Below are 25,046 nucleotides of genomic sequence, written 5' to 3'. Positions count from 1 at the left end.
CCTTCACGCTTCAGCATAGCTTGCGTCTGTCTGCAGGCGCGATGAATTCATTTCACAGTTTCAGTGCGTCTAGCCGCGAACAATTAGGTAAGCCAAATTGGTTTTTGCGCTAATTCCGTACCCGTTGGAAGCAGTAAACTCAGGTGGCTACGGCGCCAACATGATCAAAGGCAAAGGTGCCAAATGTGGGCGTCGAACAGTTCATCTTGATCATATCGCCGCTGGCACTGTTTGAAGTAAATCCGACCGGGCGTATAGCGTATTGTGACTTTTTCGAACATTAAAGCAAACAGATATGTGTGTGAGATAAATGGAGAAGCATTAGAGTGACGTGTTGCAAAACTGTACTCGGCTGAAGCTAAACTGAATGCGATATTTTATAATATACTTGTGCTTGCTCCGTTCAAAACCCACTATTTTCTGCACGAACTGGTAGGAAATGGTGCAAAACTGTACGCACGTACCGGTTAGTTCGAGGGAGTGAGAAATATAAATGGCCGATTAAAAGTCGGTGGGCGTTTCGGTGTCAACACGGCGTGTTTTGACTCGCAAAGGCGACGCAGAAGGATTAGCATAGATAGCCATCGACAACATACAAATGATGCTGCTAACATACTGCTGCGGTGGATTCATCCGGTGTGGGGTTTTGGGTCTTCACCAACCAAACTTCTTGACCATTTATTTCTTCAACGGGCGTTGCTGGACATTTGCAACTGCTGCTAGTGTAGTGTGCAGTAAGGAAGGCGGGCCAGAGATTAATCTTCAAATCCAAAACGACGATAGCAGACGGTCGAATCTGTTTAACTTTGGTGCCATGAAATCATCAGACTTGAGCCGTCAAGATGATCAAATTCAATCGTTCACCGAACACCAACAGATTCCCATGAAAAGTAGGCAAGAAATCTTCAGCTTCCCTTGGACCGATCGCGCCCGGCAAGGTAGCTTAAAAGAAGGGGGAAAACGCATCCCAGAAGTTATAAAAATATGATCCAAACGTTTATGGCAAGTTGAGACCACACCGCACTACCGGGACTTTGATTTACACGGCGGAACCGGGTCGGATGGTGGCAGCATACAACCACACATATATGTATGTATTTGAAGCTCATAAACCCATAAAGTTGCAAAACGGAACCGAACCTGACCGCGGGATGTTTGGGAATCAAAATAAAAATAGTCGACCCTACGGCACAACAAAACAGCAACCGACCAGCGGCAGTTAGAATGTGAAATAAAATCCTGTACCGAAACAACAACAAAAAAAAAAGTTTTAACACAAAACCTGCTCCACCCCTCGGAAAGGGAAAGAAGTGATCATCCTTCCCGCGGGTAGACAATAGTTTTCGGAAAGAAAAGAATAAACCCACCGGCTCGAGATAGAATGCGTTCGTCTCGTATAGTTATGGTGTGCCATAAACAAAAGCACACGTAGAAACACCGTTCGATTCCGTTGTTACCAAAAAAAAAACGGGCTAAATAAAACCAAATTTTCAAGGGAGAATTAACGATGTAACAAAATTCGAACATGACTTCTTCCCAAAGCTTCCCAATCGATCGGATCGGGGGTAAGGTATTCGTCTGTCGATTATCTGCCAAAGGGTCGAAATCATTTGCCAATAAAATGAAGAACTAAAAAAGGAAACAAAACTACTTCCCTCCTAGATTGCCTTTGTGAAACCCCGAAAAAGCCGAACCTCCAAAATCCACCGAGCCTTCCCGGGTCGGTCGTAAAGGTTTACAATAGCAGCATCGCCGAATTCGCGCACAGCGGTCTCCGGAGGATCGCAAGGATGTGAATAAAATTGAGAGAACCTCGCATTGCTGACATGTTGCCGGCGAAGAATTAACACTGCAGCGAGACAAAAACAGCGACAATAAAATGGCGATACGTCAAACGGGAACAATTCGAAGGGTTTCTGGCCGAGTTTTTGGCACTCACTTTGACTTCCGTCGAGAACGATGATCATGCTGATGATATATAATGGCGCACGAACAAAAACGGGAGACTTTGGATAAACATTTTGGCTAACAAATTCGGTCAAAAAAGGCAAGAACTTTACGACACACATCAGTAAAAAGGTGCCCGCTGAAAAACGAAAAAGCCTCGTGATCGGTATCGTAAAAATTGAACACATTTGATTTCGACTGATTTGGGAGGTGAATCTTGAAGCAACAACAGCCCCCCCAGTGGTGAATGAAGATCGCACAGTTTAACGATTGATGTCATAAAAATTAGCAGCTACATGTATACCGCCCGCCCGACGTGATGTGGAAGCGTTTTCGGACTTAATTATTTACGCCAGAACAGAACACTGGTTGGGTAACAAAGTTAAACGTATTCGCATTCGCTTACAGTTTCGCCAACCGGTCAGGCTGGCCACAAACAGCAAACATGAACGTATCATCCAACGAAAACACGAACGTATCATCCATCATAAAAAAAACCGAATGAAAAAGACACTATCAGATAATAGAGGGAACCGAAAGCGAGGACAAAACGTTCCAGACTTGGGCCGGGATGATAAGCGGACATAAGACAACGCAAAGTATCACGACCACACCAACCCGCCAACTCGGGGTATGTCAACGTAAGAGGCATTATGCGCGCGTGCGATAGTCGTCTTGTCTGTTGCGTTGCGCACCAAAAAAAAAAAAAAATACGTCCGACTGTTACGAAACTACTGCGCTTCGGGCACTGGCTGGATATGGTTGGTATGATACTGGAGAAGAAACGAATTCTTTTAAAGTTCTTACTGCTTTTCTTACACAAACTTTTCACATGCCAATCGAAAATGGTTTCATCACAGTGAAAGAAACAAATTGTTCACCCCTTTTTTGGGACTGCTTGCACGTTCGGAGTAGGAGATGGATGTAATCGCTTTACAAATGAGTTTGCTGACAGCATGCTGTCAGTGACAGAATGGATCGATCGTTTGGATTTAAAAAATTTACTGATCCCGTTAAATGCGTCTTGTACGGCCGGTCTGTAACCAGGACTGGATTGTGAACGAAAGATCAAGGGCGGATGGTGTATAATCCTGCCGATGATCCGAACAAGCACATTGTGATTCACACTGTCACAGATGATTCTTTATTTTAGGAAGACCCAGCTCATCGTATGTAATAAAGTGTACTAAAAAAAACGTGCCATTGATAAGATTACACTTTTTTTGTTGAATTTCTGGAGATTGAATCTCCTGAATGTTCTAAGCGTCTCAACTGGGGCCGTCTTGCTTTCGGTACGAGTTGACGTGAAAGTTTCAGGCGTTTCAGACGAAAAAAAAGAATTATTAATGCTGTACTCTTAAGCTGTACTATTTATAGTGCTTAGTGGGGTAACTCAATTCGTTGACTCTCAGATAATAGGTTATAGAAGACCCCTCGAGCTAGTTTTTGTGTGTAAGAATTAAGAAACTCTGCTCCGAATTCTACTTCTAATAAAATTCTCAACAGTCAACATTCAAGGAGATGCCCATTACAGCCGGTAGAAAGTTGAGTTAGAAAATCGCCCATATTGACCACGTAAAACCTTATCATTTTAATGTGTTTGTTGACGACGAAAGCCAATCGCAACATACGAAAACATGCAAAATTAGCATGATTAACAAATTAGTATAAGCCAAAATAGTCGATTAGATCTGAACGATTTGTGATTCCTCCTATCGGTAGCAGCGGATTTTCCCGCATTTTTCTTGTCATGCTCCCTTCAATATGTTGTCGATCGAAACTCGGAACCAAACCGATTTGACAGGCCCATTTTCTTGCGAGATCTTTATTTTGCTAGAAGGCGAGACAGTGTGTCAGCAAACACATGTGATCCTTATCAGATCGAGTAATCGGTGACAGCTCGAACTACTTGCCCCGAACGCGGGAAATACGATCGAGGTAGGCGAAAGAAAGTAAACACAATTCACCCTTTCGATTACCCCGTTCGGAGGCCTACGGAATTAACATGCAAAGGTACGAGAACTAGAAGGAACTGTGTATGAAGTTTGAAACATTTACCTAGCACCAGTATCAGCGTGTCAACTGCACGGGGAAACGTGATCTTGGACTTTGCTTTCACGCATATCTTCTGCGATTCGACGTCCGCCATTTTCGGAAGGGGCACTTGATGCACAACAAACTACAGGATTCCACTTACACTTGAATGGGTGTTTAGGTGGAGTTTTAATTCTACACTCACTGTAAACTGATTTTTTCTAATATCTCATTGCCCCCTTTTCAAAGTGAGCGATCTAACTGGGTTCCGATTAGCCCTAGTGACACACGATTTGACAGTTCGCTGCAGACACGGTCGCCGCATCTGTGTTTCCGTTCTTCTTTACTGTTTGTACCACCACACAATCTCGTTTTCACTCTTTTGCTCACTATCTCACAGATTCTGCAGCTTACTACGCAGCTAACAGCGGAATTGTTGAGCACTATTGGAATTGTACGATATTATGTCGGATTGCATGCATTTTGTGGTTGTTATAGGACGCACACTTAACTGGCATACGGTAGCAGTGCCACCGCGATCCTGCACAATCAACCACTTCCCCTTTGGCAGTGCATGTGAACAAAAACACTTTTGAGGAAACAGCATGCACAGCCTACTAAAACGATGGGGGACGCCGCACACCGCACTTCAAATTGACACTTGTCAACTTTTCAACGCGTATACTTTACGGGGTTGGCGGGACGCTGCAAAACGCACGAACCCGACTGTTGTGATTGTGCCAATAAGCGTTCATTCCCGAGAGGGGGATTGTGTATGTTTTGATTGCTCACCGGGATGGGGCGATGATACCGAGCGCACCAACTAATCTCACTCACTCACTGTAAGCTAACACTGCCGTAATCTGCCAGCGCGCATACTAGGCCACTCGTCTGCTGTCACAATTGTCAAAAGTGATTCCCGGCCGCAATAAACAATTCGCATACCGGAACAACCAATTGGGGCTGGCTAACTATATTAGCCGTTGCAGCAATTGCCAGATTAACGGAAATTAGGTATTAAATACAATCCGTCCTGCATGCTCCAGTTGCACACTTGGATTACGGGAACTGTCTCACTAGCAGCATTCAAATCAATTTAAATCGTTGCAGCATGATTTTGTTGTTTTGACCGCGTCTTTATGACGACTCGGCGGCCTGGCCAACCATCCACAGTTGTGCCCCGTTTGGGGGGAGCCTTTTTATTTTTTTAATTCGCCGTCTTTGCACTCTTGCACTGTTGCGCGCCCAATGCCCAATTGCCGATTAGAACAACGCGCTGGACCGTTGGTATTAATTAATTAACAAAATGTTTCCCGGGGTCCAATTTAAGGCGCCGAAATAACTTATCTCTTGCGTTGTGCTGCCTTGACTTGAATGATCTGGTTGTTTTACGCGATCTTGCTCCGATTAGTTAAGCTTCACTAAGCCAATCTTCCTACTAACGGCTGCAAGGTTTAAACTATCGTCAAAAACGCGAGCACGGTTTTTTCGTTTGGTTTTATTTTCCAAATTCCTTTCCGGTTTGGTTTGAAGATTGCGCAGTATGCTACACACTCCTAGACCGTCGTACCACCGCAGCCATGCTACGTGTATGATGACCATAAACTGAGTTTAAATTACGTTAATCACTGCTCCGTAATCTAGAGCCCCGTCACCGGCTCCTAGACGCTTGTTCACGATTTCTCCTTTCGTGCACGTCGATTGCTTCGAATTTTCGAACTAAAATCACACTCACACAATCGAGTCGTACTGATAGATTGTGAATCGGAATCAAAATAAAAACACACCACCCGTTCACCGGGTCGATTTCCGCACAACGGAGCAAAACCGTCTCGTCGTACGATCGACGCGATCGATCAATCTTTCAAATCAGCATTAAGTTTAAGTGCTGGCCCGGTGCTATGGTGAACCGACCGTAATAGACAAAGTATCAAAACACTCGAGTCCTCGAAGGATCGCGCGTATTTTTGCTTCGAACGATTTACGAGCGCGTGCACACGTGCTTCCCGCTAGACTTCACGCACGAGAATGAACGAAGGAATGAATCAGCGGGCCACTCATTTTCTAGCGGCGCTTCGCTGCTGATTGTGAATCCAGAGCTGTCAAACGTGCAATGGGGCAATGCGATGAGTGCGCGTGTACAGGAATTTCAAATAACAAGTGTTAGTTTTCGTTGAAAAGTTGAAGCTGTTTTTTAGCACTTAGCATTTAACATTTAGCATTTAGCATTTTTTTTAGCACGACTGATAAAATTGAGTATATGTAATTCTTTAATTCAGTTAAAGTTCTTTAAAGATGATTTTTAAAGCCTTCATAATACAAAACGCAAAGAAAGTACCCCTTGAAGGAACTACAATGGATGTAGATACATTTTATTTTTTCAGCAAATTAAGTAACTTGATTCTTTTATATCAGCCCAATTCACTTAAGTAAAGTTGTAATTTAAAATATAAAATTATCGTATCATTTCACTAAATTCTTGTAAATTATATACCCAAAGATTATACAATGTTCTTTTTATTCTTTGGCGCTACATCGTCGAGAGGCTTTGGCTTTTATTCATGGCGTTCTTAACTTAAATTACCCCTAGCTGAATAATCAATTTTGCGTAGGAGGATTCGAGCAGTCCGGACATGATTCGATTCGCTGCGCTGCCGTGTGATGACCGGTGCCGCTAGCGTCCCCCGGTCATCGTATCATCTCTGATTTTGAAACACGGGAATAGAAAATAAATACACAATCATATTACAATATTCTATACAATCAGTTTCGAAAATTGAAAAATATTTTCCCAACCTATTAAATTCTTTGACGAGACGAATTTATACTATTTTTACACACACTTTTTTCTGAATTTCCTCCTATAAAAGAATGATCTTATGACCGGACATGTTTAATAGTTGAACGACAGCGCACATATGATTTGACATACCCGAGCACTCAGCTGCATAGGAATAGTTTGAATTCAGCTTCGAGCACTCGCTGCATGCGCGAGTGGCATTGAACAGAGAAATGTATGCAAGTGTTTTGGGTAGAGCTATAATACGATGCTTATTTGTTTTATTTAGAGTATAAAAAAAACTAGGATCTATTCTAACTCTATAAATATTGTTTTCGAACTATTAAATATTCTAAACATTTTTCCAAAGAAACTATTCAAGGCCTTAAATTTTTCATAACGTTAACGTCGATGTTTTTTAAAAGCTTTATTTTTCTACGCTACGCGATACCTGTTAACTAGCACAAACAAATTACACAGTTCCTCATATCTTGCCCCTGCAATCATATCCGATCCTGTAGTGACCGAGTCGAGTCATTCATACCATAAATTAGTTCGCCTAATCTAGTTGGAAAGGTAAATATGGTGGCGTAGGATAAATATTTAGCAGTTGACACAGGCGTGATCTTCGTCCGCAGTCCGGTGCCATATTCAGATAAAAATGGTGACCGAGCACTATCAGACACTTCACGCTACAAGAGACATCAATTTCATGTGCTTGGGAAACGTCGTCTCATCATCACCATAGGCTTGCCAAAACAAACCGTTTGATCTTGGCGCTTTGCCTACCGTAAGCATCCTTCAGGTACAATAGTTTCCTTGGAAAGTTTTGGCTGCTACCTGAGCTTACCTTTGACATATGCGATTATCACTAGCCATAAAGTTGACAGAATACGCAAGGGAGCGAGAGAAGATGTACAAAACGGAAAACAAATCATCTTTTCGAAAAGAGATCATTTATTCTTGATCCACTATTGCACGTAACGTTCCACTGACTTTCCCATGGAAGGTTTTGTGCAGGAGATTGGCTGCGAACACACCTTGAACGATGATGCACCGTCTTTTTTCCCTTTTTTTCCCTTTATTACGTACAGGAAATAGGAGGAAAATGGGCGAAACAACAACAAAAAAAAAAACATCACAAAGAATGTCATTACATACGTCCTCCCATCGAGAGCTGCTGTGGAATCTTTTCAATCTTAACGTGTATGAACCATAAGAAGGCGTGGATCAAGCTAAGTAAGGCCAAAAATCATCGACTATTACAAGCGAGAACAGGGCAAAAAACGGACAACATCCCTACCGTACTCGTTGAGGGTTGATTTACGGGCACAAAAATCCCTCGGCATAATAACAACGTTGAACCGAATCGGGTAATCTGCCTCGATAAATATGATCGAAGGCGATGAATCGAACGGACGGATTGTGTACGGCCAGCTATCGGAAAGACCAGCTTACGATAGTTTAATAATAAACGAAGAATAGTTTTCATTCTGGTACGCTCGAATGTTTTCGGATAATAAGATCCATGTATAAGCATCATCAGCATCATCCGACGCTAAACAACACGTCCAGTTTTGACACATGGCAAGAATATTGGAATCGGAATGCATCAGCAGTTGGCAGGGTGGATTAAATAATAAAAATAAAATTAATCATCATAGTGAACGGCAACCGACGCCAGATCACATGATCGACAAATGCATTCATTTTGCATTTTCAGTATCATCTTCCACACCAGCACACAGTAATGCCATTTTCACAATCACTTCCAGCTGTGCGCCTAAGAAACGTTTTCTCACTCTCCGGCTGAAAAGTGTCCACCCGATTCACGCTCCAAACTTTCAGTGGCCCATTAAACCGGACACCCGGGTGTGATCGTTTCCGGATCTCGATCCACTGTTGACACTTGAATGCATTTGCGAACGGACGGACACTTGCGTACACCAACGGTCGCAAAACCCTTCCAAAGTGTGTACGACGCTACCGGTTTAATAGAAACTGACACCGGTCATCTATTATTTCGTTCTCAACGCCTCGCTGTGGCGATTAAACTCACGCCACCGGTTAGCGATCGAGAATTCAAACTCGTAAAATCGGCTGCTGCCTTCCCGTCCCGATTTGAAAACTGTACAGGCAATGGAAAAACACATCTGCTGAAAGCTGAAATGGATGTGCACTGGACGTCGTAAAACGGTGTCGCAATTAGTCTTGTAAGTATGCAGCGAACAGAACCGGTGCTGTAATGCGATACAGCCACACAGCACGATATTTATTGGAATATATAGTGAAGAGGTCATAAAAATTGCATTTACGCAGAATATAGTAAATAGAAAGGCAGGGATTTGCACTCCATCCATAAATCAATGGATTAAAAGATAATGAAGCAAAGCAGAACAAAAACAAAGTTAAGCAATTTTCACTCTAATTTATGTCCAAGAGGCAAAACAAAACAACAAAAATGAAATAAAAATAGATAATACAAAACAATAAAAATGAAATAAAGAAATAATAAAAATGAAATAAAATAGAAAAATAAAAATAGATCACTTTGAAGCTGACATAAAAATAAAACGAAACAATAGAAAGGCTTTACGTTCCTACAACAAGAAATTTCAGAAAAAAAGAAATTGTTGAACAATATGAATATGAAGAGTTCAGAACATTTTAAAACAAAACGAAAAAATACAAAACTATTTAAGAAAAGATAGAGACGATGTAATAAATGCAGAACGATGTAAGAAAAATAAGCACATTTTCTAAAGATGTATAACGACTATTTACGACAGAATTAAATTATACAAGACAAGCATCTGTCAGTGAGTACGTTAGCAGCTCACCAACCAAGTTTTCACATTAATAATGCCATTTATTAACACCAGACGCGTACGGTGAACATCCCTAATGACATAAAATTCATAAATGGAAATTAAATACAACCCAAAACAGAGAACCGTGTAAAAGAAACATAACTGAAGCAATCGTTTCTCGTTTTGTTGTTCGTTACTCAGTTTTCTTTAGCCACAGCACAGGTACACAACAAACACTCCCAACCAAAAAAAAACAAGAAAACATAAACTTCACTGCATGTTCAGCGAATTTGTCGTGTACTCATCAGCGGGAGCAATAAATTTGAGCGCGTTGAAACTGAAATAATCAAAAACATCGCAAGCCAGCCCGCCACGCGAAGGCTAACACAACCAAAACTAAAAACCCTTCGGTCATTATTACCCACGGACATTGAAAGGAGGAACCAAATGAGTAAAAAAAAAAAAGAAGCGTACAATCATCTTTGCCAAGAAGGCTGATCCGCTTGTGGCCCCGGCTTGCCCGATGCTTATCTTGCGTCTCGGGTCGGAAAGAAATGGTTCACTTTTTTTTAATGTTTTATTTTGTGGCCTCGCGCGACGACACGCTAAACAAATTGCTACTGCCGCTCCAGCTCCCTGATCGGCGTGGCGTGGACGGCTTTGCCGGATCGTTCTTTTGCTGGAGATTTTCAGAAGATCTCAGTTACGATCACAATCGCAGGAGTCTAGAAGCGTTTGGAGCGAGGGAGGGGTGGGGGGAGAAACAGACTTCTTGGAGCGACCCCTGTGAGGTTGGGGGCTGCCAACGGTCCAATTAAACGCTCAGCACAGTAATGGAATAATAAGGGTCTAGTCGAGTGGCTTGACTTCTAACCTCGGACTGACATTCCAGCCAGTATGGTGTCCTACAACCCGGGTTTTAGGGAAAGTGGAGCGGGATCGCGTAAGCTGGTGACCATGTCATTTTTCAAGTGATTAAAATAAACTCATCCCGAGAGCATGACCTTCCCCGTTCCCTTCTGGTAGGTATCTATCGCGTAGGGAAATTCAGACAGGAAGGGAAAATAGACGATGAGTTGCTGTTGACAGCTGGAAGTGTACATGAAAACGGAACATGTCATGTAGCACGAGTGTGTCCTAACATCGTTTTGATCGCAGTTCTTGCTTTCGTTACTGTTCAATAAATTTAAACAAAGGTTTGGATAACGTACAATTGACAAGGTAATGTTTTCTCTGCTACTGTTAAGATTAGAAGCACATTTGAAGACGTAAGGATCAACTGCAACATAAGATGAATAAGAAAATATTTGGTTCTCATTTAAAATTCTAGTAACAGACGTAATGTAAAAAATATATCAATAAAAACCCCTTTAAAAGAAACTGTAAAAAGATCAAAAGATCAACAAAATGGAGATAGGTAGTAGACAATGTAAAAATAAATAAGCAATTAAAATCAATCATACGATTAATAAGAAAAACATAACAGAAACATAGAGCGATTATTCGTGCGACCTTAATGCATCGAATCGAACAATAAAAGCCGCCGATCTGCAGCTACTGAAGAACACCCATGAATCGTGATAGCGCTGCTGTGTAGTGAGTAGAAATTGGTTGAAACAGTGCTGTTCCCACTTAAAGCAAACAAAGTTTACAATCGAACCCTACTTAAACGCCCGTAATGAATCACATTCTAACCTTTCCACCATTCGGAAACGGCGATTGCTTAACGTCACTCGGCTAGAGCAAAAGAAGCGCGCCGGTCGGTAGCCGCAACAGTGGTTCCTCTGCTCGTACTGCGTAAGCTCGTTTCGTAACATTCACGCAGACGAGGTTATTGATTACGAGCATGCAAACATGCAACCAGCAACAAAAGCCCCAGAACGAACACCCCATATATTGTCAATCAATAGGGTCGTGGTTTTGCTGCTCTGTGTGTGATTGAGGCACGACGAGGCGAGGATCTAGTCCGCTCCCAACCGCAACGGTGGTTTAACCAAGGACGAAATCAAAAACGAAACGCACGAGTTAGAGTTACGGTTTAGTTGGGTGCCATCAAAAACATATTGCAAGTTAATTAATAACATTTTCATTCATTTTATACCTACGGAGCAAACTTGCACGCTAAATATGGAATAATGTAAATCACAACATAAATGTGATTACTCTTGATCCTTGACCGTAAAGATGTGAAAATTGACTACAAATGGTCGAGGAGTATTACAGGTCGTAACAAAACTTTAAGAACACTTATCGAAAACAACGTCGTGAAATTGCAAAAAAAAAAAAGAGAGAAAAGCATAGAAGAGATGGCACTTTTTGCTATTGCTAAATTTAAAATTTAAGATGGCCTTCAAATTTACGAACTACATTAAAAGCAATACATTATTATCAAATTTTAAATGGTTTTGGCTCCCTAAAATACAGTTACCAGAGCGTCTGGATAGGGATTTTTCCTTTCTTTTGCTAAATGAAATCTTTGATAAAATATAAATATATATAAAAAAAACCATTAAAAGCCTCAGCAGTTTAAACGTGAGAAAATTCTATTTTATTTCCTTTTGTGTTTTGATTTTTGCTTTTAGCCTAAAAGAAAAAAATGTAAGTAAAAATACAAAAAAAAAATAAAATAATAAAGTAAAAAGATATGGACAATACTGGAGTTATGGAGTTAAGGACGTTGAACTGTCATACTTAATAATAAATAATTAAAATAACTATTAAAATAACTAATTATTTATTAATAATTAGAAACTATTAAACATATTACAATATATTTACTTTGATGAAAGCTTTTGGAAATTTTTCCTAAAATTTCATGGATTTATTGTGTGTGGCAAAAACAAAACATGTAAGTGTTCGTATAGTTGTGCTAGGTACTGTAAAAATAATCTTAAGACTGTTCGTATGGCAGAAAATTCCGCATGTGATCTCATACGTAATTCTGGATTTTTTTTTATATAACATAAATGACTTATTCTAGAAGCATAATAAGAAGAAAAGCACAGTTTATATAAATAACCGGCGGTAAAATTATAACCGCTCCATTTCGTTATCGACAAAACCCCGTCTCAACAGCAAACACAACTGCATTAGCAGCTAGCAAGTGCATCGATTATGTGGCGGAACGTTTCATCCCTTATAACCCCCCCCCCCCCCCCTCCCCCTATCCAGTAAAGGCTATTTCACTTCACGGGCTCGACTCAGTAGCGATCACGATTGAATCGCTTGAATCGATTGCATCGTGTTTCATCTGGAGTGAGCAAAACTGAGCTTGTAAATTATTGAATTAATCAACGATGCCAACTAGTGGTGAAGTGCACTCCTTTAATGTGTTCCTAAGGGGGCGCTGGTGGCGCGAACACACCCAACAGCCGGAACATCATTCTAATGGTGCAAAGTTAGAACGAAAAAGAACAACAACAGGAAGGGGAGTTTGAGAGCATAATTGTTGCGCACTCCAAAAAGCAACACACTCGAAAGGGAAGGAAATGGATTAGATAATTGAATTGTTGCTGGCACCGGGAGCTGCAGCTCGAGCCATGCTTGTTAGTGGGGTGGTTTATCTTGCTGTTTGTACTATTGCTGCCGATCGGCGTGCAGTGATGGTGAATCTCTTCAGCCGTATCTCAAGCGACCCAAGCGAGTAACTCGAAACCAGACAACGGCAATCGTTATTGTATCAAAAACCCATTACCGATCAAGTAAGATGAATGGCAAACAGGACTCTCGATCGGCACTTGATGCATTGATTGAATGCATTAATGCATTGCCGGGTCATTGGTCGGGCTGGGCCTCGGTTCGAACCTCGAGATCGAAATCTGTTTCCTTGCCTAAGGCGATTCCGCTTCGAGATGCTCGAATCCAGAGTTCGTCACAGGAAAACGGTGATATTGTTTCCTGTTTCCAGTGCCGCTGCTGTTCGGGAAGCATTACCAGCGGGAGACCTTCTTGGTGCCACAAAGTATGCAGTGTGTGAAGCCTACATACACGCGTTAGTGGTATAATGTTTCCACGGGTTCGGTGGGGCTGCCTGCTGAGCTGAGCGCTTGGGGTCAGCTATCACGACACGATACATATCTCAAATGTCCATTTATGATGCTAATAGGTGAAGATGACCAACCATCGTTCCAACACACTAAACACCAATGAAACCACTCCACCAACATAACGCGCCGCTTGATGTCCCGATAAAGTACATCAATTTATTTCCCTACGAATGACACTAGATTTGGAATGTTCGCATCTGCAAGATGGTAGAAGATAGTATTGTTTAGTGGTTTTTGAACGCCCTTTCAAAGCGATCGTTTCGGGGGATGATGTACGATCGTTTAGGGGTGTTCAATGGAGGCGTAAAATTTGCATACGAATCTCATAGAACTATGAAATAAAAGTCCACATAAACAATTATGAGTGATTTATGGTTCAAACGTGTTTGAAGGACAGTAAACAAGATTTAAACTTTGTGATAAACAAATCGGAAATAAAAAAAAATACATCTATAACAGGTTAAACGAGCAAATCATTATCGTAGAAAGATTATTTCGATAGTTTTCTCATGCGATAGACATACGATACTTGTTGAATTGCTATCAGTAAGGTGAATAGTATTATAAAAAAAAAGATATTGAAATAAATTTATTCAAAAAATAGTGATAAACAGAAAGTGTAAAACTTTTGGAAATAAGAAAATATTTTTGATTTTTTAGAGATTTTAGAATTTTTTGTAAAGTTACTCCTTCAAAAAGCATACCCCACTAAAAACTACATTCTTGTTCCTAACGAACAAACCGAAATTATTTAAAAATACTAATTGAAAAAAAAACAACCTTGTCCCGTAATTGAAACAGGCAAATAAATTTAAATAAAACTGAAATCAGGATGATTTTTTTAAATTTAGCTGAAGTTAAAACCATGGAATAACTTACCCTATAAATTTGATAAGACATTTAAGCGATCTACTCTTAGTTGTAATATAAAGGTAAAAAAATATTACAAGGATCGAAAACAGGTTTTAGGAACAAAATTTGAATATTTTTACAATATTTTTTCAAGTGTTTTATTAAATTCATGCATTTTATTTATTTTTTAAGTTTTAGTTATAATATTATGGCTAGGTGCTGTGTTATCAGCTCTTCTTGAACTGATTTTGTAAAAATTTGCACAAGGTATTTCCTCCTTTTTTACCTTATCCCCGGCATGCTCGGTTGATTCATGCATTTTGTAAGAAAATTTTTCGGGCGAGGAACGGAATACTTTTCAAATAAATTATATGGAAAAAGAGTTTTTTACCATAATGAGTTTTTTTTTGCGTAACGCACTAGAACGGATTTAAATCGTAATAAGAGTGCAGGCTTCAACAAATTTCAAGAAATTAAATAGTAATAAATATTGTATTTTCATAAGCATCAGCATTTCTGATACCACTTGGTTGGATAGTCAAGTTCTCAACACATTACGAGGGAACGATCCGGATGGGATTTGAAGCCCGGTCCTGTCGAAAGAATACTGGATTTGATATATCCTTCCGGCCGTTCGGAAGATCGGTGTCGTTACCACCTCTGCTCCCGAAACATTGTTTAGCTAGAGCTAAGCTAACATCATGAAAAAATAATCACCTTTATATGTAGCAGCACTGAATTATTTTTAAATGACCCTCTGCCGACCAGTGTGTAAATATGAAAACGAATTTTGAAATGTGGGTGGGTTTTCAATCCAGATTTTTCTTTTTAAGTTAATTTAGCGAGGCATAAGAACAATTCCACATAATTATTGAAACTTTACATGGCTAAAAACGGATTACCAACCAAAACTTGCTAACTTTTGCATCCTTTAGCTTGCCTAACGATGATTTCATGCCCAAAAGTTATCATTTCCTTTGGATGCGGTTCATTCGTTTTCCAGTTCAATGGTAGCATAAAACGGGACGTAAGCGGTGCTATATGAAATAAATGAAGAAAAAAAAGTATAAACAAGCGCCTACACCATAGCGCCAATTGAAGGCCACCGTAATTGCCTTACAAACCACCACAAGCGTAAAAGCATTAAAACGAAACGATCTTAATGGATTTCTTCTCGCCCATTTGCTTTGGACGGTGGTGATGTTAGCGAACTATTTTTTTAGCCACCACCTGCAGAGGGTTCTTTGCTGCTGGCCGGATTTCTAATGGTGGCGTTTTGGCACGATGACGATCCACGATCCATCCCGCGTTCCTATCGAGGTTAATAACGTCGTCTTTATGCTTTCACCGATTGGGGGATGTTTTGTTTAAAAAATAACCGGTCATTGATACCGAAAAAACACCCTCACTCACACTCACACATCAAGCATTCGGGGAATAGGTACAGTAGAAGATCATCATAGATCATAGATCATCATGGACAATCATTGGACCTGTGCATTATGTTGAGCACGTGTGTCAGCAAATTTGAATTTCTGTTCAAATCTTGTGATAAGGAAATGTCTCACTTTTCCATTGGTTGTTGATGATACTTATCAGGTACGATAGCAAATATGGAACCGATACAAAAAAAAACCGAGTCATGATGCAAGTCATTCATGCTCACGGCTAGTCACCAAATCAATTCTGAATTCTGCCTTTTCCATCCGCTCGTACTGCGGCAATTGTGCATCATGCTTACCTGCATAGAAAGATCGTCGTGCAAACTTTACTATAGTTGTCTGTTGCATTTTTGAACTGCATTCAAACAAACACAACACGTTGTTATTAGACTGCCACCGGTTGTACGAATATTACGCACGAGTGGTCTACAAGCAAACACTTCCAAACACTTGCAATGTAGAAAGTAATTTATCGATTGAACTAAAACGACACCGAGTGAAGGAATAAATATTTATTTCACCATTAACTTTGCGTAATCGCCGTACTAAACTCTAATCGTTTTGATTTGGCTCGCGAAATATGCGAAAATTTCGTTCACCAACACACACGCTGATCATTTGACAGCTTCATTTGCAGGGGTGATCAGCGCAGATTAAAATATGGAAAACATATTACGATTCAATTCATTTTCCTATAATTTTGATTCGTTCCTGAATCATAAAGGTTTTTCTTAAATATTTTAATTTAAAAATAATAACTCGGTAATGTGTATCCTGATTTCTCGTAATCGAAGTAAAATATTTCAAATTGATCACGTGCGTTTTCAAATTGTTAAGCATTCAATCGGACAAACTAAACTAACCGTCAAACGTCAGCGAAATTGAATGCTGTTTGTTTGCACGCAGTTAATTGTTTTGTGCCATTTTACGCGGGAGCCGGTTTTACCACAAAAAAAAGTTTATTTTGATTTTAGGTGCATCTATGGCTAGTTGGGAAGAATTAAATGAACAGGCCTTTCTTCTAAACCATGCGAAATACGTGGAAAAGATGTATGAAAATAATTTTGCTGATGGAAAAACCAAACAAGCCACTTTCAATGAAGAGCTTTTCAACATAAACGTTCCATACGATCGAAGAGAGGAGATAAACGAACAGCATGGTGCTAAAAGACGAAAACGTGCGAAAACAATCGGTGCTTTGGACGAAACGACACAAAAGGTGTGTAGTTTTAGATTATATGTTTCCTATTTCTAATATAGATCTTACGACAGGTTTTAGAAAACCATTCATCCGTCCAATACAAATTGGAAAGCAATCCGAGTCCAACATGCACCAGCAACAAGAAAGCTCTTGAATTTGTGGATCAGTTCAACATCTCCACCAACTACGATAGCGACCAATGTTTTCGGGGCCAGAATACTACCGACCGTACTATCATAACCGAAATGAATGGTGAAAGTTTCCTGATACCACCCCGTGTATCGTTTATCAATTCTTCCATCGATCGATTTACGGAATACATTCAACCCGATGAAACGTTTGACATGATCGTTCTTGATCCACCGTGGTGGAACAAATACATTCGGCGTGTGAAAGCTGCCAACAGCAGGGCAGCCTATCGGATGTTAACAAATGACGACATAAAAACGATCCCACTGGAAAGACACCTGCACCAAAACACATTGGTAGTGGTTTGGTGTACCAATGCTCCGTCCCACATTGACGCGGTTACGAAGGATTTTTTCCCCAAATGGGGGGTTGAACTGGTGGGTTCCTGGTATTGGATAAAGATAACTTCTTCAGGGCTACCGGTATGCAAATTTAACGAACCACAGCAAAAACAACCTTACGAGCGACTCTTTATCGGGCTGCCGGCCAGTTCAACCATGTCGAAAACGTTTCCCCGCGAACGGTTCCTTTACTCCGTGCCAAGTGCAATACACTCTCATAAACCACCACTTTATGGTAAGTTTTTTTAAATATAGGCTTTCCCAACAATTTTTAACTCTTTTTTTTTTGTTTTTTTCCTGCGTGCCCAAGTATTTTTGTTCTCGTCCCGAGGTTTTGTAATTAGTGCCCATACATTTTTGTTCATTTTCCGCAAATGTTAGCACGTTATAATTTGTTTTTGGTTTCCACTGCTGATTTTTATTTCGTTTTGGTATGCTAGGAATTAGACTGAATTTCTCCTATAAATGCATATGAGCACTAATTGTATTAGAACAAAAATATACAGGCACACGTCAAAATACCAAGGGACGAGGACAAAAATATATGGGCTCTCGTCAAAAAACCTCCGGATACCCTGTAATATAAGCGATTAAAATAAATTACTTTAATCTATTTTTTCACATTGTATCGGTAAACTCCGACGGCATTAAACGTTTCAGATTTATTCACATCGAAATATTTACCACCGCAAGTTACCTGCTTAGAACTATTCGCACGCAGCCTCTATCCCAGCTGCACCTCGTACGGTATGGAAGTGTTAAAATTGCAAAACAAACGCCTGTACGAACTGGCCATAGTGGACGAAGACGGGAAAACGGACGGACGCGTTGCATTTGAATAAATATGATAAAATGTACCATCATAGCAGCACCAATCTACGCGCAAAGGCGTTTCCGCTAATGGTGACCATTAGCTTGCTCCGTTTTGTAACCGTTCGGGTTCATCGTTTGCCATCGCCAAAAGTCTTCACCTGCAAAAAGGGACCAATGCACCGTGGTGTTAAACGGACAAACAGTATCTAAACGATGCTACTACTTACACATCTCATCGACGCTATGAACCGCTTTCCATCCGAGCTCTTGTTCGGCAAGCGTTGCATTAGCGTACATGGACGATATATCGCCAGCACGCCGTTCCTGAATAACGTACGGAATTTTGACCTTGTTCACGCGTTCGAAGGTATGTATCAACTCCATTACGGAAATTCCTTTCCCCGTACCGAGATTGTACATCTAGAACAAGAAAATTTTAAATAAATTAACCCAATTTATTTTCCCTTCAGCTCACTCTCCATACCTTTAATCCGAGGTGTTCCTTATCCAGCTTGTGCAACGCAGCCACATGCCCGGTGGCTAAATCCATAACGTGTACATAATCCCGCACTCCCGTCCCATCCGGTGTGTCGTAATCGTTCCCGAAGATGGTCAGCACGTCCTTCTTGCCGATCGCTACCTGGCTGATGTACGGCATCAGGTTGGTAAACTGCTTCGTCGGGTCTTCCCCGATGCGACCGGATTTATGTGCACCAACCGGATTAAAGTAGCGCAGCGCGATAATGTTCCACTTCGGATCGGCACACACCGCATCCTTCAGCATCTCCTCGATAAAGTACTTCGTTCGGCCGTACACGTTCGTCACGTTGCCGGTAGGATTTTCCTCGGTAATGGGCAATCGTTCCGGCTCACCGTACACCGTGCACGAGCTCGAGAAGACCATCTTGTAGATACCGAGACTGTCCATCACCTCGAGCAGGTTGATCATGCCTATCATATTGTTCTTGTAGTACAGCAATGGATTGGTCATCGATTCGCCGACCGCTTTTAGTGCGGCAAAGTGAATAACCGAATCGATACTGTGTGCCTTGAAGATGCGTTCGACTGCGTCCTTGTCTAGTAGATCGCAACGGTAAAAGTGTACCTTCTTGCCGGTAATCTCTTCGACGCGCTGCAGTGCGACCGATTCATTCTTGACGGAGTTGACGGAATTGGTAAAGTTGTCCAGTGCGACTACACCGTAGCCGGCCTCGAGCAGTGATACGACCGTGTGGGAACCGATGTATCCGGCACCACCGGTTACCAGAACCGTGCCCTTCTGCTCACCGGTCATGTTGATAACAGTGGAGCTAGAGACGAGAAAAAGAGAAAGCCGAAGGCATTAAACGAATGACAAAGGCTCAGCATAGTTCCGACAAATTCGGTGTTAACATTCGAACGGTGACTGTATCAGGTAAGTCCTTTTTTCCTTATTAAATTACTTGTTGACTGTTTTTTCACAATTTCTTTGCTCCTTTTGAGTCGTGATGATCAGTTATTACTCGCTCTTGTCCACCGAATGATTGAATATGATAATAAGCTAGAGGCTAGGCTAACACATTCTATCTGGGTCGGATTTTAGTCCTCTGGGATCAACGACGCGCATTTGAAAAGATCTATAGAGCTGTTGGGTACCCGGATTCTTTTGCCTATTAGACGTGCCCTTTCTGCAGAAGTGAGAAGATGTTGACCCGAAGCAGTTGTATCCTGAAGATCTCAGGTGGTGCCTTAAACTGTCCGGAATTGTTGGAATAGTTGAAACCATCAGAAGTGTCGCAACCGGTTGGAGCCGACGAGAAAATACGGAATTATAGTCGGCCAGTATGAGTATATGTATGCGCCCGGTACCACCATTTATCACATTTCCACACACCATTTACCATGGACGGTTCCGACAATTCCGGACGATTCCGAAGATTCATACGATTCGGGAATTCATCTACCTGTAGGAACTGGTTCCATTTTTTTGTAGATTCGTCGGTAACCAGTTCCGTTCTTATGCCAATTTTTCCCATCTCTAATTTCTACAATTCTTCAATTACTCCTTCTTCGACTGTTTTGACCATCTTTTTGGCTGAACAACGTCACGAGGGTCATCGAATGACTTACTAGATTTGCTCATACCACGTAGTTGGATAGGTAGTCCATCACGAGGGAACCGTTCGAATAGGATTTGAGCCGCGGTCCTGCCTTGTGAATACCGGTGCCGCTAAGAACTTTGACCATACCTGAACCAAACCAGCTTAAAATATTGTAAAATTTTCTCTATACATAAAACACGTGACGCAAAACACGTTGAATAGCTGTTTGGATCAGCAGGACACAAGGTCGTCGAATGAAAAATTTTGAAAATCAGTCTAGGGTATACGCTTCAAGCAGGTGGTTGAAGCAACATCAAATCATTCAACAGGTGGTACTTTATCCTTCAATGGAAATCGAAAAAGCAACACAACTTACTTACAATTCAAACATATTATTGGTTTGCTTAACATTCGAGCCAATGTTGTTATGTTTGGACAGTTATTTTCTTATCCGAGTTGACCTCACATTGTCACGGTATCTTGCTGGAGCTGTTCTAGTCTTTCTTTATTTATAACCCATCTATTATAAACTTAAAGCCTCTCGTCTAAGATCGTATCTGACGTAATCTTCCATTGTACTCAACCTCCCATTCCGTGTGCCTGTAGAATGTAAACCCCTCGCTTCGAATGGATAGCTGTACTAATCATCTTCACAAACATAACGTTTCATGTACATCATAAGATGAAAAAAACAGGTTTCAGAATCGGATTCTCGCTCCGTCCAGTGAACCTGGTTGTCAATGAACTTGTTACTGATTTCCGTTGCGTGCGTAACCTTCTGTCTGTTCGGACTGACTGGACGTAGTCGATTGCGTAAGGAGAGGGTGAACCTCACGTTTGCCAGACGTGAAAAGATGAAATTCTTGACGACCATGAGCTTTTCTATCGCAACGTGCAGTGCCCTTTACGCATTCAAAGTCAAGGTTAAGGTATGCCGAGAAATGCATGGATGAGCTGACGCTTGGTGCTTAATTTTAGACAAGGCAATGTATGAAGCGATTTGATGGATAGACCTTCGTGTGATTGACTCATTAGCTTACCGCACACAAAGCGATCAGCCATGTGATGCTTCCTTCTAATAGTCATGCATTGTACCTACTAAGGTAGTGATTCCTTTCGTTGGACAAAGAATACCATTTTGTAAATGTGATAATTTAATTAGGTATCCTAACAAAGCGTAAAAGTCATTCCTGTGTGGGTCTTTATGTAAATAATGAATATCTTTGAAGAAAGAAAAACAAAAACAGATTTCTAGCGCAAAACGGTTTGACATTTTAGTTTTTTTGGGTCAAACTACGCCATGATAAACTCGCCAGCGAGGGTTCGTTTTTTTACGTAAGCGTTGCCGTAATATGTCACCATTCGTTAATGGTTTGTAGATATCTTGTCACAACATTTTTCAATTTCCTAACGAAAGCCCTCGTGTCCTCGTCGTCGTGTCGCCTTCTCAAGGTCACCTGCTATTCTGAGGGGTACACAGAATGCCACGTTGTCAGAACAGCGATCACACCCAGCGATTGTAGACGAGCGATCACACCCAGCGATTGTTGTAGATTCTTTCCAAAAGGAAGCACGATCTCGTGACAAGAATATCTGAATTCACACTACCAAAGATGGTGTTCCAGTGTTGAGAACTATTTCACAACGAAAGAGGGTGGCACTCTCCAATGTTTAGAGGAGCGCATGGGGTAGGAAGGAATAAATCGCCAAGAACAGGTTGCTGTTACGCGGTTGGACGTCCCGGTTGTTGCGTTAAGTTTTTTCTTCAACGTTTCATCGCTCGAAGCACCGTTATCAGACCCCGTTTCACATTATTATTGTTTTCGAGATGGATCTGCATCTCTTTTGGATGCAAACCCCTATGGAAAGAGCGTCGTTTTATAGGTCGACTAGGTCTTTCAGAAGCGAAGGCAACGCAAAAGCATTTCAGCGATGGCTGAGTTGTGAACGCGATTGAAATATGTTTTTGAAATATGTACACGATTTCGGGCTTGTTTGCTTGCTTGTGACACATTTCGATAGATTTTCATTTTACGATAAACACAAGACACCGGTCCCTAATGCACTTATCAGAGAATTTTCGAAGTTCACGATTGATTTGTTTGGCGGAAAAAATCGTACCGCTATTTCTACACTCACACACACAAAAACGCAGTCAGGCGTCAGAAGTAGCAGCAATGTATCTAACTTCTTCTCCCGGAGGCCGCGACACACTGGCACCCTGGTTCGAGAATACACTACCGACACGACTGACGCACAACCGACGTGGCCGTTGGCTGAGCGCTGAATGAAGAAGACCCAACAGGTTTTGCACCGAATACCGTCCCAACCGCCAAGTTGTTAGATATCCCCCGTTCGCATCTACCACTCGCCACACATACACGCTCGTCCAATCGCTTCAATCGGTCTTTCCTTCTCTCCGGAGCAAGCGGCACATTTCCGGACGACTTTATGGCGGCTTTTTTGGCTGCGGTTCGGTTGGCGGGTACTTGGCGGGTTGAAGGGTAGCCCGCTTTCGCTATCGCACAAATCTTCCATTCTTCCAGTGCTCGATTCATGTGCGGCGGCATCTTGAAGCTTGCTCACGGATGCACGCGGGAACGCATGACTTCCCAGCGCGGTACCGCTAGGTCCGGTAGAGTCTTTCTGCTTTAAGATCGTTTCGATCGTATTTGAAAGAGCAGCGAGTGAGATTGAGAGCGATCAGTGGTGGTACCCACGTGGAGTGGGAATTTACTGCTCGTCATAAAGTAGTTACGCGGTGAATCATGTTTTGTTGGATACACCAACAGAAAACAAAAAAAGGGTACAAAATTATTGTAAGCCTATTATATCCCACGATGACCTTCAATGATAGCAAACAAATTAAGAGTAATTTCGCTTGCTTATAAAGCGGAGAGCAAACAGCAATATTTTGATAATTGGAAGCAAAAAAGCAAACTTATCTTTAAAAGACCATGAACAAAAACAAACAAAGTAGAGTTGCAAAAAGCTACAAATATTTCGGTCCAGACATTCCAAGCGCTGCTGTCGTAATATGCTCTCCAGATAATTTGGCACACATATGCTTTTAATATGGTCGTCCCATGCCGTTTCATGTTATCTGTTCCCGTATTTTATTCATATTTTTTGTTGAGGACTTTTCGGTCTGTCTGAACATACAGTGTTAGACAAAATAGTATAACCATTCCAACTTCCTTACATTTTAAGTATGCACTAGTACTGTGTTTTTACGTTGTAGATCATAAGTTGACTTGCGATTGTATGGTTGGCGCTATCTCGTAAAACGCTATTGGGAAATGTTGGTGCTGAACAAATTGCCTCAATCCAGGACAACTAAGCACAATTTTTAACAGTTTTTAATACTCTCAGATGTTGTAAGCCATACGCGTTCCTGGGGCCGTACGATCATAGTGACTTGATATTTCAAGATGGCTTGTCTTCCTTGGGAAGAGGAAGTTTTAGGGAACACTTCGTCTTGCCTCCTTTGGACCTTCTAAAGGACCACGCCTTCCGATAGTCCGTGTAGTCGTCTAATGTTATCAGGCAAAGGAAGCAGGAAAAGAACTTGTGGCCGAAATGATCTTGTCGTCCAAAGGAGCTCACCTATCAAGCGTTCGCATATTGGAAGAGGTCTTGTCGTTCAAGGTATATCTTCTTCCAAAAAGTATTGCTGGAGAAGTTACCGTTGCAGGGGACTCCATCCTTCAAAGAATCTTGTGCACCAAGACACCTTGTAGCCTAAAGAAGAAGCATCGCCGTCCAAGATAGCTTATCTACTAGTAGATCTTGTCGTCGATTGAACCTCATAGCTCAAAGGGCCTTATCGTATTAGGGGTCTATTATGAATGGGATTCAAAAATATTGGAAAGGGTCATTCACGCCTCAGGCCTCCTCAAGTCTATATTTCTCACGTGTGCTCCAATAAAGGCAGTAGAAAATGCTCACCAATAGACATCGTGCCATTTCAAGAGTAACGAAACATCACACAAATATTGTAGAGAGAAGGGGAAACCAGCAAAAGATGTTGTATTTAAAAACTGAACTATAAACTTCAAATATTCAGCACTACTCTACATGCATGAAGACCAAATAGTCTTATTGTTTTGTCTGACACTGTATATGCGATGATCCTGTGTTCTATACACATCGCGTTATCTGCACATGCTTGTTAACTCTCGTCTGATTTTATACAGAAGATATTAATAACAGATCCCAAACCCAAAAGACAAAAAAAAAAAAACACACAAAACAGAAGTGGTACTCACATAGGTTCTGACGACTCCACCAGTTCGTCCGGGATCGGTATACACACATTATCATTAACGTTAGACGTACGTTTCCAACCATTTTTTACACTATTTTTCCCATACCCAACACCATTCTCACATCCGTAGCTAACTAAAACGCTACTTCCAACCATTGTGGAACTTTCGCGAGAGAAAACCCGTCCGATCGCTACAAGACACCACCACAGAATAAGCTTGCCAACCAATCATTTCATCTCCCAT

At 41.3% G+C, this 25,046-nt stretch overlaps 4 protein-coding genes across 5 annotated transcripts in view; 2 read left to right on the top strand and 2 right to left on the bottom strand.

Annotated features, from left to right (window-relative positions):
* LOC126565087 (phospholipid phosphatase 2-like) overlaps positions 1-16,334 on the bottom strand; it is a 40,954-nt gene extending 24,620 nt beyond the window's left edge. The window contains exon 1 of one of the 2 annotated variants that reach the window (XM_050222225.1): positions 16,210-16,334. In XM_050222225.1, the coding sequence (XP_050078182.1) occupies positions 16,210-16,258 (49 nt within the window). In that variant the 5' untranslated portion in view covers positions 16,259-16,334. Of the gene's footprint in view, positions 1-4,005; positions 4,115-16,209 lie in introns of those variants that run through there. The other variant, XM_050222224.1, reaches the window with a different exon arrangement.
* Positions 1-25,046, top strand: part of LOC126565568 (protein JTB) — a 137,323-nt gene that overhangs the window by 34,958 nt on the left and 77,319 nt on the right. The gene's annotated exons all lie outside the window — the stretch shown is intronic.
* On the top strand, positions 16,893-18,607 carry LOC126564883 (N(6)-adenine-specific methyltransferase METTL4). The gene is made up of 3 exons (XM_050222007.1): positions 16,893-17,129; positions 17,183-17,876; positions 18,302-18,607. Exons 1-3 carry the CDS (start codon positions 16,893-16,895, stop codon positions 18,481-18,483), a joined length of 1,113 nt encoding a protein of 370 aa, XP_050077964.1. The 3' UTR covers positions 18,484-18,607.
* LOC126564924 (UDP-glucose 4-epimerase-like) lies at positions 18,448-19,781 on the bottom strand. The gene is made up of 3 exons (XM_050222050.1): positions 18,939-19,781; positions 18,682-18,874; positions 18,448-18,612 (listed from the first exon to the last, which is right to left on the bottom strand). Exons 1-3 carry the CDS (start codon positions 19,746-19,748, stop codon positions 18,539-18,541), a joined length of 1,077 nt encoding a protein of 358 aa, XP_050078007.1. The 5' UTR covers positions 19,749-19,781; the 3' UTR covers positions 18,448-18,538.

Source organism: Anopheles maculipalpis, chromosome 3RL (genome assembly GCF_943734695.1).
Source record: "Anopheles maculipalpis chromosome 3RL, idAnoMacuDA_375_x, whole genome shotgun sequence".
NCBI classification, from domain to species: domain Eukaryota; kingdom Metazoa; phylum Arthropoda; class Insecta; order Diptera; family Culicidae; genus Anopheles; species Anopheles maculipalpis.
The sequence above is the reverse complement of the archived record's forward strand: the minus strand, read 5'-3'. Positions and strand labels throughout refer to the sequence as shown.

Bases quoted from the DNA above. Each gene is read 5' to 3' on its own strand.
- LOC126564924 (XM_050222050.1), bottom strand. From the start codon at position 19,748: ATGACCGGTGAGCAGAAGGGCACGGTTCTGGTAACCGGTGGTGCCGGA. The intron at 18,875-18,938 runs GTATGGAGAGTG...TTCTTGTTCTAG, and splicing joins AGGAACACCTCGGATTAAAG to ATGTACAATCTCGGTACGGG. The intron at 18,613-18,681 runs GTAAGTAGTAGC...CCCTTTTTGCAG, and splicing joins TCATAGCGTCGATGAGATGT to GTGAAGACTTTTGGCGATGG.
- LOC126564883 (XM_050222007.1), top strand. From the start codon at position 16,893: ATGGCTAGTTGGGAAGAATTAAATGAACAGGCCTTTCTTCTAAACCAT. The intron at 17,130-17,182 runs GTGTGTAGTTTT...ATCTTACGACAG, and splicing joins TGGACGAAACGACACAAAAG to GTTTTAGAAAACCATTCATC. The intron at 17,877-18,301 runs GTAAGTTTTTTT...TAAACGTTTCAG, and splicing joins TCATAAACCACCACTTTATG to ATTTATTCACATCGAAATAT.